This window comes from Phragmites australis, chromosome 9, assembly GCF_958298935.1.
Source record: "Phragmites australis chromosome 9, lpPhrAust1.1, whole genome shotgun sequence".
NCBI lineage: Eukaryota > Viridiplantae > Streptophyta > Magnoliopsida > Poales > Poaceae > Phragmites > Phragmites australis.
This window is the reverse complement of record NC_084929.1, coordinates 2496739-2509970: the sequence shown is the minus strand read 5'-3', so window position 1 is coordinate 2509970 and position 13232 is coordinate 2496739. Positions and strand designations below refer to the sequence as shown.

At 45.8% G+C, this 13232-nt stretch overlaps 1 protein-coding gene across 1 annotated transcript; it reads left to right on the top strand.

The window, feature by feature from the left end:
* Window positions 1–6997: 6997 nt before the first annotated feature.
* Window positions 6998–11295, top strand: LOC133928385 (uncharacterized). The gene has a single exon (XM_062374697.1). It carries the CDS (start codon window positions 6998–7000, stop codon window positions 11030–11032), a length of 4035 nt encoding a protein of 1344 aa, XP_062230681.1. The 3' UTR covers window positions 11033–11295.
* Window positions 11296–13232: the final 1937 nt, after the last annotated feature.

The window sequence follows — 13232 nt, the reverse complement described above, 5'->3', positions numbered from 1 at the left end:
GGCTTGTCATATTCGTAGTTGGCACACATAAAGAAGCGTAGCCTATAGGTGTATGAGATGTCCTACGACTCACGAAGCCTGCAACGGTCACCACAGAAGCATATCGGTGGTTCGATACTTTCAAGGATGAAAATCCCTCAATGTTTTTTTGGTGGGCTTGGTGGAGCTGAAGAATATATTGCACTTGAGAGATCTGAGAAATGAGTGATGCATCAACGTATGGAGATTCGACTATTTATGGTGGGGGAAGGCAGGAGCATTGGATTCGCTCTTGAAGGAAGGAGTGAGTGGAAGGGCTCAGAGGGTGGTAGGAGTATTGGATTCTATCTTAAAGAATGGGAAAGTTGTGTCATTGATGATGGTAAAAGCTTACTTATGTTGTCATTTATTGTGTGGTAAAAGTTGTCCGGTGTTGTCACTTCTTATCTAAAGCTTGCGCAAGGAGACATGTGTTGTCATTTCATAGTTAAAGTTTAGTAGTATGGTCACTTCGTGTATAAGTAGCTTTATAAGATATATTTTTCTAGGTCTGTCGTGATTAAAGTTACACTCCCGACAGAGTAAGTGAGCAGTCACTTCGTGTATAAGTAGCTTTGTAAGATATACTTTTCTAGGTCTGTCGTGAACGATTCATACATGGGTGGGGACGATAGAATGTAGCGTGTGGTCATATCGGATTAAGAAATGCAACTAGCATGCCATCACATTAGAATAAGAAATATACATTGAATGCAAATTCACTTTACAACTATATGCAACATGAATATATTGCGACATGTACTTAAAAATGAAGATTCAAATGCTAAAAAGCGAAGTTCAATTAAGACAGCAAGCTACGCTAAATACAATCACACTAGAACGCTTCATAATACTCACCTAGACAACAAGTGCATTTTTAGGACAATACTTGTACGTGTGACCTATTTCATTGCACTGACTGCATCGCTTGACCCTAGGACCTGCCTCGGATTCATCCATATTGTTGCGAATCCGGCGAGTTTGTCAGCGGCCATGTGCGTTCTTCATCTTTTCCAAATCAGGCACATAGATTCGTGAAGGCCCTAGATTACTTGTAAAAGTGTTAACAATGCCGTAACTATACAGCTCATGATTCCAAGTGTTCAGTATTTGATCATTCATGAAGTACTTTGAAACATATTGTCTGGGAAGCATATTGTGCTCCGCACACGTAGCTATGACGTGTGTACAAGGTTTGTGGAGTAATTGTGGTTTCTGTCAAGTACAAATGCATGTCTCACTCCTTAGCACGCACTCTTGAACATACCGCTCACGGCTTCCACCCCTCCGACCCTTATCCCAGCACAGGACACTGAACTTGTGCTCCGCAGTCCCCTCTTGATTTGCACGATGCATGTGAGCCTTATTTGTGGCCTTCTCCATATACTCACATAGCATCTGTCCATACAGCATACGATTATCCTCCATTATATTTTTAGCAGCTGCGTACTTATCAATAAAGTACTTACAAGTCCCATGCAAAATACCTTCTACAATTCCAACAAGTGAGAGAGACATCATTCCTCGCATGACCCAGTTATAAACATCAGCAAGATTTATTGTCATTACTCCATACCTTGCCCCACCACTGTCGTACAGCAAAGCACATTTTTCATTTGGCTCATTACGTATCCACTGTGAAATGCTCCTAATAGCTGACCCTGACCTCCTTACTATCTGCGGAGTTTCTGTTAGGAGAGGTCCAAGAGCTATCGGTTCATCACCAGTTGGTGCAGCCTCCACTATCTGTTTTAGAGTTAGTTCGTCCAGTCTTGCCCATAGGGTATTGAATTTCTGTTGCTGGTTTTGACTGCACAACTTTTTGAAAAACTTTATCAACTTTTTGTTTTTGAACTATCTGTAGAAGTTCGCACACATATGGCGTATGCACCACCTGCTCTTCAGGTTGGGCCACTGTGCTACTACACCCCGTCGAATACTACCATGTTGCATATCCAGCAAAACCTGCAACAACCCTGCATGTCTATCATGAATCAGACACATATCTGGCAGGTCAAGAACAATAGCATGTTTCACCCGCTCAAGGAACCAATACCAGCTGTCCCCGTTCTCACTCTCCACGAAAGCAAACTCCAGTGGCAGAACTTGGTTGTTACCGTCGACCCCAATTGTAGACAATATATGTCCTTTATATTTCCCAGTCAGGAATATTCCATCCAGGCATATGATGGGTCGACAATATCGAAATGCTTTGATGGTTGCAGCGAATGCAAAGAAAGCATGCTGCAATACTCGTTTCCCGCTGTACTCCGCATCAATCGAGGGGTAATACTTGATATCATAGTAGCTTCATGGGTTCCTTCCACAAATTGTGGCTAATTGACGAGGTAGATTGTGATATGAATCTTTATATGTTCCGAACCTCATCTCAATAACCTTCTGTTTTGTCCTTCATGCCTTCGTATAGTTTATTGTGTACTGGAACCTTTGCTCAATAGCACGGATTATTGATCATAGCTCATACCTTAGGTTGTCCACAATCTCTCCGTACATAACATTAGCAATAAAGGCAGATGACAGGTTCCGGTGGGCGAACTCTATTTCCTCAATATGATAATTATGTTCCTTGACTATTGAGCACTATCAATAGTCTACACATTTCCCTCTGAATACGTGCACCCGTTAAGGACATTGAGGCACCAAACCTTCACATCATACTCCCTTTTACTGGATTTAACAACCTTGAACTACCTCCGAAGAGACAGTGACCAGAATTTAACTGCATCAATAACTGCCTCATTTGTAGGGTACATAGCACCCTGAGACACCTCATTCTCATGGAACTGCCATGGTGTTCGATCAGCCTCGCTAACCAGCAGCTTTGAAAATTCATGATCTCTCCACTCTGCAGGCACTGGAGCATTACCCTCCTCGTCAGATGAATCCCCATCGACAAGACCTTCCTCCAACTCTTGATCCTCCAACTCTATCTCTTCAATGATGCTAGGGATATGCTCCCCTTCATCGGCTATACCCATCGGTTGCATCTCAGGAATATCTCCAACATCTGTCTTGGTCCCGACATTAACCAGGTCTAATTCATCTTCCACTGCCTCACTTGGTCCCACTACTGCTTCCGCAGAGTTCACCTCCGTTTGATCTTTCAGGTACGCCTCAGCTAACAAAATCAGAGGCATGCCACGTTCACAAGATATATCTATATACTGCCTTCAAGTTGATGTGACTTCGATCGGAACAAGCTCGCCAAAGTATCCATGACTAGCACGGCTAAGGACAGCTTTCAGCTTAAGCTTATATTGTTGCGGATCCAGTTGGAAAAATCGCATGAGCCACTTGTACACACCCACAATAGTCTTCTCATTAGCTTTACTAAGACCCTTCATTACATAACGAAATCCAAACAGATCTACACCATTAGGACCGTACCTAATTTCACCCTCACCATAATATATCTGAAAAATTAATTTATCTGCCATCCCTGGAAACATCCGCAAATATAACCAATGTTAAGACCGACGAACTATATTTCTCAGTATCGGAGATAAATAATTTACCGACACCGATTTATATATAACAATAGGTTTTTCAATAATACCCCTACCCAAACTTACATACAAATATTACTCTATACAATCTACATTTAATAGCTATCCTACCATGTCGGAATTAATATCCACAGTATACTACCATTTTCTAAACGCTACATCCTAGATCATACTATTATCATACAGTGCTAGCTCCTATGTCACACAATACTACCCTATAATTATTACTCTATACAATCTACATATTCAAAACTAACATACTACAAATAATATTCTGTATTTCACTGCTATCCTACTATGTCGTAAGTAAAATTGACAATTTTCTACTAAACACAGCATTTTCTAAACCCTACGTCATACATATCTAAAACCTATGTCATATACTACTACTGTACTAATTAACAACAATAAAAGTATAGAAGAACTTACTAGAAAGTGATCTTTAAATCCGCGGATTAAATACAGCAGAGCTTTACCGCGCTCTCTTCCTCTTCTCTCCTCTCCTCTCCTCTCCTCCCTCTTCAGAGTTTTTTCTTTTTTCGGATTAAAATGTGAATTTTACCTCATTTTTGGATTTTTATAGAGGAGGGAGCAAAGAGATGGAGGCGGGCAGGCACGGGCAGCCACCTTACCGCCCCCTGAGAGGGCGGCAAGGAGCCGTACCCACCCTCTCAGGGGGCGGTAAGGCCTCGGCTCGAGCGGGCACCCCCTTGCAACCCTCTAAGGGGTAGTTAGGCCACCCGCCCTCCCAGCAGCCCTCTCAGAGGCTGCAGACGTCTAGTTTTGTAATTTTTTTTTGAAGAATCTATTTTATTTAAATTTTTAATCGAAAAAATATATATAAAAAAAAAACTCCAGTGATAGGACGCGAGCGGCCTGGCGCGCACCACGGCCCATTGGAGTGGTGGCGCGTGGCCCAGCGGAAGGGCACGGCCCAGGATGGAGCGGCTGGCGCAGTGAAGACCAGGCGAGGCATTGGCGAGAGTGGCTGATGGCGGGCGAGAGTGGCCCAGGCGCACGCACGTGATGGCCAGCGGCAAACATCAACTCGGAGGGGAACCAGAGGGATTCACGCACAGCACGGTGAGAGAGGGACGGGCGGCCGTGAGCATGACGGCGAGCAGGCGGCACGATGGCACGCACAGAACAGCGACAAGGCAAAAACCACGGTGGCCGGGCCAGACTGAGGCACAACGCCGAGCGCAGGCGGCACGATGGCACGCACAGACAGCAAGCAAGAGCATAAAGCGGCGGCAACAGATCGCTTTAGGCTACCAGTCCCCAATTGGACTGCTCTCGGTAGTCAGGGATCGGGGCCGGGCCGGCGGCGACGCGCGCGACAATCGCCATCATGCATGTACCCGAGCCGGAGAAGGAAGGGGAGGACCACCTTGTGAGACGATGGCGACGGAGGAGCTCAGGCCGGCCATGACGAGAGTGTTCACAGAGGAGCTCGGCGTCAGATCGAAGTGCAGCAGATCGAGCCGGCGGCGATGCTACGGCCGGCGACAGCACCTCTGCACAACAGGGTCTCTTCGGCGAGTCTTTAGCGCGACAGGGCTTCGCCTCCTCCTTCAATCGATCCCCCCAGGCCGGCCGAACCCCTTCCATATATATAGGCAGCCATCGAACCAATCGAAAGGATAAAGCTCGAATCCACCCCGAATCCGCCAAATCCAGTAGAGTCCCGATCCAATCGGGCATCGATTCAAACCAAATTGGAGATGGAGATAGAGGGGGGAAGGCGGCTCAGATTTTTGATAGAGGCAGGAGATGGGGGGCGGCTGGGTCCGGTGGAGCGGCTGCAGGTGGGTGCTCGGGTAGATGCGAGCCGCCCGGCTCCGAACCCCCTGTGCCCCTCTGGCGGCTGGAGGAAGGAAATAAGGCGCGGCCTGGGCCAGCTCTGGCCAACAGAGGAAAAGGAAGGGGGCAACGGAATGGCGGGCCGGCCCAGGTGGAGAGACGGGCGGCCTGGCTCGGTGGGGAGAAAGAGAAGGTTTTTTAATATATTTAAATAAATATATTTCGAATGAAAAGATTTACAAAAATAACCATTTATCGCTCTCTCATGAGACAATTAGTTCCGGTAAGCAGTTGCCCACCATGGTAGTGTTAACCCCTACCGCTCTCTGATGGGCCTTACAGCCCTTTGACGGTTAGCCCCTTATGCGAATAGTACTTATTAGCCCTGTGTGAACAGTACTCATTAGCTTTATTTTTTTTAATCTTCCATGTTAAAACAGTGATCTTCTGTTATTTAAAAATTATAAAAAAATTGTACATGTTTCAAAATTCATGTGCAACCCATTTTAATTGGATTCACTAAAAATTATGTATAATTTAAACTAAAATTTTCAAAAAAAATACTAACGAGTATGTATGTCCAAATTATGCATGTGAAGACATTTGTACGTACGAGGTGCATACTGTGTCAAAATGCAGTTGTATAGTTTGATCCACTGAAATTATCCTAGAGCATAAGGTAAAGTTTTAAAAAGTTTGATTGGATGATTTTTTTAAAATTCTTGCATAATCATGAAATTAGAGTTTAATCTATTTTCATCATCATCTGTCACAGTTTGTTTGCAAAAATTGTAATTCTTGATCCAGAAACCCGATTTACTTTATTTTTATTAGAATAGTTTCATATCGTTGTCTAGTTTCTACAGTTAAAATTTGAGAGTAATCGGACCGTTGGAACTTTCTATATATTATTTTTATGATATGATAGTAGTCCCCTAGAACTAATTATGAGAATAAATTGAGTTTTTGTTAGGGCGTTGAAAATTAAATTTAGTTTTCACAATCATTCACCTCTCTAATTGCCTAATTGTCTGTCTTGCGCGTAATCGATCCTACTCAAGTAATTGAGCTATCAACGGGTTACGACAAGGGGCCGGGGCAAAATGGAACGGGACACGATCGAGCAGGAAGAATCGCCGCGACTTGTGCGTGGAATACAAGTTCCCATGGCAAAACCGTAAAGAGGATATGGAATCGGGTGATCAAATGAAGCTAGGGATCAAAGGCATCCCTAACCTGATTTACCTTTTGTCGGATCGATAAAGACGGAGTGTGAGATTTCGTATGTTTGTAATCTAGCATCAGTCTGGTTAACTACTTTAATTCTTTAGCGAAGTGACCCTACGCTCTATGTTACCTCATCATGAAGGCCCTGCATAAAATTAAAGTTGTCAAGAAAGAAACAAGGACCTGCAGCTGATCTGATCTGATCTGATACTTGCCTTGGCGGTTTCACTTGCGTACGTAGCATGCATCTGAAGAAGGGAAGTCCTTCCGCCGCCTACCCACGCACACACGACACATGCATGTCTGTTGATCGAATGCATGGCCATGGCCACCCTAGCCTGCCACCGCTAAACTAACTGAACAAGATACACCAGCTCCCGTCCGGCTGTCCGGCCGTCCGGCGGAGGGAGAGGGAGCGAGCGATGGCTGAGCTCGCGTCGGGCGCCGTGACCTCCCTGCTGGGAGTCATCCGGAACGAGACGCGGCTGCTACGCGGCGTCCGGGGCGACGTGCAGTTCATCAAGGAGGAGATGGAGAGCATGAACAGCTTCCTGCTGCACCTGGCCCGGACGGCGCCCCCCCGCGGCGAGCACGACGAGCAGGTCCGCACGTGGATGAACCAGGTCCGGCTCCTCGCCCAGGACTGCAACAACTGCATCGACCTCTACCTGTACCGCGGCAATCCCGACATCCACCTCGCCAAGGGCGGCCTCTGGCGCTACCTCCTGTGGGCCCCATGGTTCCTGCGGAAGATGGTCGCGCAGCACCGCGCAGCTGAACAGCTGCGCGAGCTCAAGGAGCGGGCGCGCGACGTCGGCGAGCGGCGGTTGAGATACGGCGTGGAGGTCCCGGCGAAGGAGAAGGAGGTGGCGGGGCAGTCGTCGACGGCGCCATTGTCGTCGGCCGCACCTTCACCTGCAGAAGACGATGAAGAAGACGGTGACAATCAAGAGGTGACAACGGTAACCCATCATTCTGATCGTCCAAGCAGAGCCTTTTTTGAGCTTCCCACTTTGGACGACTACCTTGAGAGGAAGCTAGTCGAGTGGATGAAGAAAGTTGAGAGAGGCAACACCGGAGCAGCGACGGGATCAATACCCTCCATCGCCATTGTGGCACCGAATGCAAAGGATGCCGGCGCTCTTGCGAATGAAGCTTTGGCTGTGGCGAAGACCCATTTCCAACGCAGTGTCTTGGTCGACATCCCGGCGGTGCACTTTTCTTATCGATCGCCACAACCCCAGGACATTCTCTACTACATCCTAAGGGAGCTCGAGCGTGCCAAATCGGGTCAAGGCGAGGAAGAGGAGCTGCAAGGCAATGATTGGCGAGCTGAGCGCAAAAGAAGAAAGGTAATTCTCCGGAACAAAACTGCTCTGATTGATGCAATCCAGGGAAATATCAGAGAAATGAAAGTTGACGACAAGATTGAAAAGATCAAGAGCGCGATTCCAGAAGTGGAGGTCGACCTGCTGAAGCTGAGCGTGGATCAAATGAAGGATGTCCAGCTGGACAAGCAAGCCTTAGGCGCACTCCTCCTGCTGCTCAAGTCAGCTGCGGCGGCGGCGGCGGCTGAACAAGACCATACATTAGCATTGTGCAACGATATCATCCAGAAAACAGCAGAGAAGCTTAAAGAGCATATGGAAATAGTAGTAGAAGAAGAACAAGAAGCATGCGAAAAGCAGCAAGCGGCCCTGATTCCTCTCCATTATGCCCAATATGAACACATCCTGCGGGAGGCGTTCCCGACGACCAGCAACAGCAAGCCCTTGCAGGCCCAGGAGCAAGACACCAAGCAAGCCACAAAGATCACCGCCACCACTAGCACAACTAGATTGGGCGATGATCAAATCAAAGAAATTATTGACAAGGTTAAGCTAGAGATCCTGCGGGAGGTGTTGCCGACGACCAGCAACAGCAAGGCCCGGCAGACCCAGGAGCAAGACACCAAGCAAGCCACAAACAAGACCACAACGACAACATTGGATGAGGATCAAAGAAATGCTACTATTGAAGAAACCAAAAAGAAGATCGAAGAAATCCGGAGGGAGATTAAAGAGCAGCTCGTGATCAAAGGGATCGTGGACAAGATTAATAAAGATCATTTGAAGCATGAAAGGACATTAATCATCATCAAAACCAATCAGAACTATGTATTGGAATGCGAGGAGACCAGAAATGCTTTGAGCCTGTTGGGCTGCGTCGCTGGTGCAGTGATCGTGACCGCCTCAAAGAACACTCAACAGGCCAAAGAATATTGCTATCCACTGCAGGAGCCTTTGGACTGTTCTCTTGTCGGCCTCTACCATGATATTGTACTCCAGCTTACGGGCAACCAGATGCATGAAGACAACAATCCAAATTCCCAGATTTATCGTGCCATCTTGAACAAGTGTGAGCCTCATGAATTCTGCATGAAGATCTTCGCTCATGCTTTGTACGCCAACCCCAAGATGAGCAAACAAGAGCTGCGCAAGCTGCACAGCACCCTGCAGGTGGTTCCCCAAAAATCATTGGGCAGCATTGCTAAAAAGATGTTCAAGTTCTCCTACAACCACCTTCCTAAAGAATACAAGTCTTGCTTATTGTACCTAGCTATCTTCCCTCGAGGAGAGAAAATCAGGCGGTCAACCTTGATAGGACGATGGGTTGTAGAAGGACTGATAACTACGGAAGACTGGCGCTGGTCCAGTTCAGTGCGCCAAGCCGACCGATGTTTTGACGCACTCATCGACCGATGGCTTGTTTATCCTGCTGATATTGGTGCTACGGGAAAGGTCAAGAGCTGCATAGTGGATGATCTAGTTCATGAATTCATTACAAAGGTCGCCAAGAAACAGCGCACTGTGGAGACACGCTTGTCACATCACTTGGTTCGCCACTTCTCCATTTTCAACGATATCCATCTCCGCGCCTCTGACACAATCGATAAGTTCTTTAAAAGGATACTACATGAATCATCCCAGGTGTCCCAGCTCAAGGTGCTAGATCTAGAAGGTTGTCGTTGCTTCAAGAAGAACCGGCACTACTTGAAGGACATCTGCAGCAAGATATTACTACTCAAGTATCTAAGCCTAAGGAGAACAGATGTTACCCACCTGCCCAATGAAATCAACAACCTCCGTGAGCTAGAGGTATTGGATATTCGGCAGACCAAGGTGCCTGAGTTTGCAACAAGAAGTGTCATGCTCCTAAAGCTAAAGCGTCTGCTAGCTGGTCGCATTAATCCAGCCATCGGGGATGAGGAATTCTCCAGTGTCCGAATTCCTGAAAAGATCGAGAAAATGGTAAACATGGAGGTACTATCCAATGTCAAGACATGGAATAGTCGAGATTTGAAAGACATTAGAAAGTTATGGCAGCTTAGGAAGCTCGGTGTGGTTATTGATGACAAGAACAGTCACTTTTGGAATTTGTTCCGAACAATCAGTGACCTGCATGAGTGCCTCCAGTCTCTGTCAATCACTCTTCCCACAACCAGACTCGAGGGTAATCCTTCCATCGGAGAGTTCCCAGATTATATGTGCTCTCGCTTGAAATGCTCTCCCAAGCTTCTTGAGAGCCTAAGCATCAGCGGAACCACAGAAAGAGGGGCGCTTCTTCCATTGTTGGTCAAAGACGATGGTGGTAATCAACTGAACAAGGTAACTCTAACTCGCACCAGGCTGAACCATAAGGATCTGTTGGTCCTCGCCAAGCTTCCCAAGTTATGCTGTGTCAGGCTCCAACACATTGAATGCACCGAGAGAAACCTCACCTTCAAGAAGGGTGAATTCCAAAAGCTCAAATACTTTCTTGTTGAGGGCTCCAACTTGACTGAAATCACTTTTGAAATTGAAGCAGCTCCGGAGCTTGAAAAGATTGTTTTGTCCTTGACGGGCGACCTGAAGTCTCTTTCTGGAGTCGAAAGCCTTCCAAAACTGGAGGAGCTCGAGTTGAAGAACAACAGCAGATTGCTTTCATTTTTTGATACGGCCAAACAAATAACCAAGGTGACTCTTCAGGATACCTTTCTGAGGCAAGGTGATATACAAATCCTCGCCAAGAAACCAAACATGCGCTGCTTAGTACTCTTGGACAAGTCTTACGTCGAAAGCAAGCTTACCTTCAACGAAAGCGAGTTTCCAAAGCTCAACCTTCTTATTGTTTACTGTTCGGCCATTACAAACATCAACTTCACTGGTGGATCTGCTCCTATGCTCAAGAAAATCTCCTGGTCATTCACCAACATGGAGTCTCTCTCTGGTATCTGCAAACTTCCGAGATTGAAGGAGCTTGAGCTCACCGGTGACCATGTCCCTAACGAGGTGGAAGAAGAGATTAAAAAGCATAAAGACAAATATGATTTTAAACTCAAGAAACCAGAAAATCAAGAACAAGAAACAGGAAACGCGCCAGAAGAGGACGATGATGCAAGATTCCCCTTATTATTTTGGAAGAAGAACAAGGTTTGACACTGGAGGAGCATCTCCTTTCATCATAGTTTAATTTGTGTGTGCTCGTGTGGTTTGCAATTGTGTGTTTTTGTCTATTGCTCATGCTATATTCTGCATGTGTGTCGAGTGAGCGTGTCGATCTGTTTACTATGTTCTACATGTGTGATGGTGATTGAGCATCATGATTGTGTCTATGCTCACAGATTTGGATTTGTGTGGCTTTCCTCTGGACCATGCATCATGCTGCATGCATGGTTTCATGTAATAAGTGCGATGCTTGTGCGCACATTTGACTTCTGATCAATGTATTGTGTGCTATATTATATGGTTTGACTGGGTGCTGCAACTCAATATTGAAGTGTGTGTCATAATATATCTAACTGTAAATAAGCACCAGTTAATTATTTCATGTGGCTTCGAACTATATATCTGTTACAGGCATGCCTGTCTATGTACTTGAAGCAGGGTTTTATGTGCAGATCATAGCTTTCTAGTGTTAGAGGCCGGTTCAATTCAGACTCACGCAGATAGACAATTTCAGTTGAGTTGACCCATTGGGAATTATTTTCAGCCAACAAGACAATGAGCTAGCCGGTAATAGTTACCATGAAAAAGCAGTAGAGTGAAATTAAGCATCACAAGCATGTATATCTGTGGTGGTCTACTGTGTGGGCAACACCTTTTTAGGATATTGATTCGCTCGTTCTGCTTCTGTACAAAGCTAAACAGGCGACACGTTGCCTTACCGTAGTTTTCGCATTTTTTAATCTACTGACTGGCGGGACTTACAATGTGTCATCCGTTCTTGCTCTAGCCCGATGAACAGGTGACAATAGCCTATTCTTGCAATTTGTTAAAACGATCATGTATTTTTTGCAAATATTAAAAAATAAAAATATATAAATTAAAGAACCTCCAGGGATCGGGCTTCGGGAATCCGGGGTTCGAATTTTGGGCATGGGCCTGGCTTACTGTCTGATGGGCTGCACACTCCACCCCTATCTGGGCTGGGCTGCGATACAACCTCTATAAGCTGTTCGACTGGGCTGTGGGCCTGGGGTCTTTTTGGTTTGAATTGGAGTGGGCCTGAGAGCTGAGAGGTGTGTGTGTGTTGTGTTCCGGATGTTCTCTACCCTGGGAATCCATCATGAATTTTCCAATATGTCATGCGCCCATTTTCGACTGCTAACTAAACGCGAAAAAGAATGGGAATCTACATGTCATGGTCTCACCAGCAAACCAAAACTCTTTTCTCTCTCTCTCTCTCTCTCTCTCTTGAATTGGCTTTCGATGGATGCCCAGAGACCATTATGAATTTCCTCTTTTCCGCTACCATTTGCAATCCTGATAAAAAATATTGGCATGTGAGGACACACAAGCATAACCTAGAAGTTGATGGCAATTTCAGCTTTTCGATCTACGCCACGTGAGCAAGGAGCCAAGGAAGTGAAGGACCAGCGTTCGCTGCTTGGGTTATCCCTCTGCGTCGTGGGCCCAGCTGCCTCCTTTTTCTCCTCCTTCACATGCCCTTGGCTTGATGGCAGATGGGAGGCATTTGTTCAGGGACCGGGAGCCCTTGACGTACGTCTGTTTTGCTCATTAGAAACATGTCATTTTATGTATTCGAACTGTTGTATTATATAATTATATATGTATCATGGATGTACCAGTATATCAACGTATACGAAAGAATATAAGATAAAATGTAATTAAAATGTGTAATTTATTCATTCATTATTGAAATCATAAAGTACAGTTACATAGGTACAATATCTCACACATACACACATACGCACACGCTACTGACTATTTTTCTTCTGGCGATTGCTAATTCTAGTTCCCATGGTCTCGCAAGACCTCTGGTTAATTACGTCCGGCTTCTCGAACAACCTCCAATTAAGCTGCTGCTGATCGTCGTCAGGTCATCTTTGAGTTTGTAAGGTTGTAGACACACGCATCAAATATAAAGCAGAGTGAGTATTAGATAATAAATAAAAGGAAAAGATGGGATAAACAGTCTAGCATTAGCTTTATGTCCTGTTTATATATTTCGGGTCATCGTCGGCTGAATAGCCTCAGCCTCAGAATCTGTACAATCCCTCATCATCGGCCTCGGCCTCGGCCTTAGGTGACATATATAAGACGGGAGAGAAAGGTTAGGGGCACGACGTCTCGTATAGCTACAACCAGCATTACCCAGGAGCCCAGCAATCGGCTT

Excerpts from the sequence above, each read along its gene's own strand:
- LOC133928385 (XM_062374697.1), top strand. The coding sequence starts at position 6,998 with ATGGCTGAGCTCGCGTCGGGCGCCGTGACCTCCCTGCTGGGAGTCATC.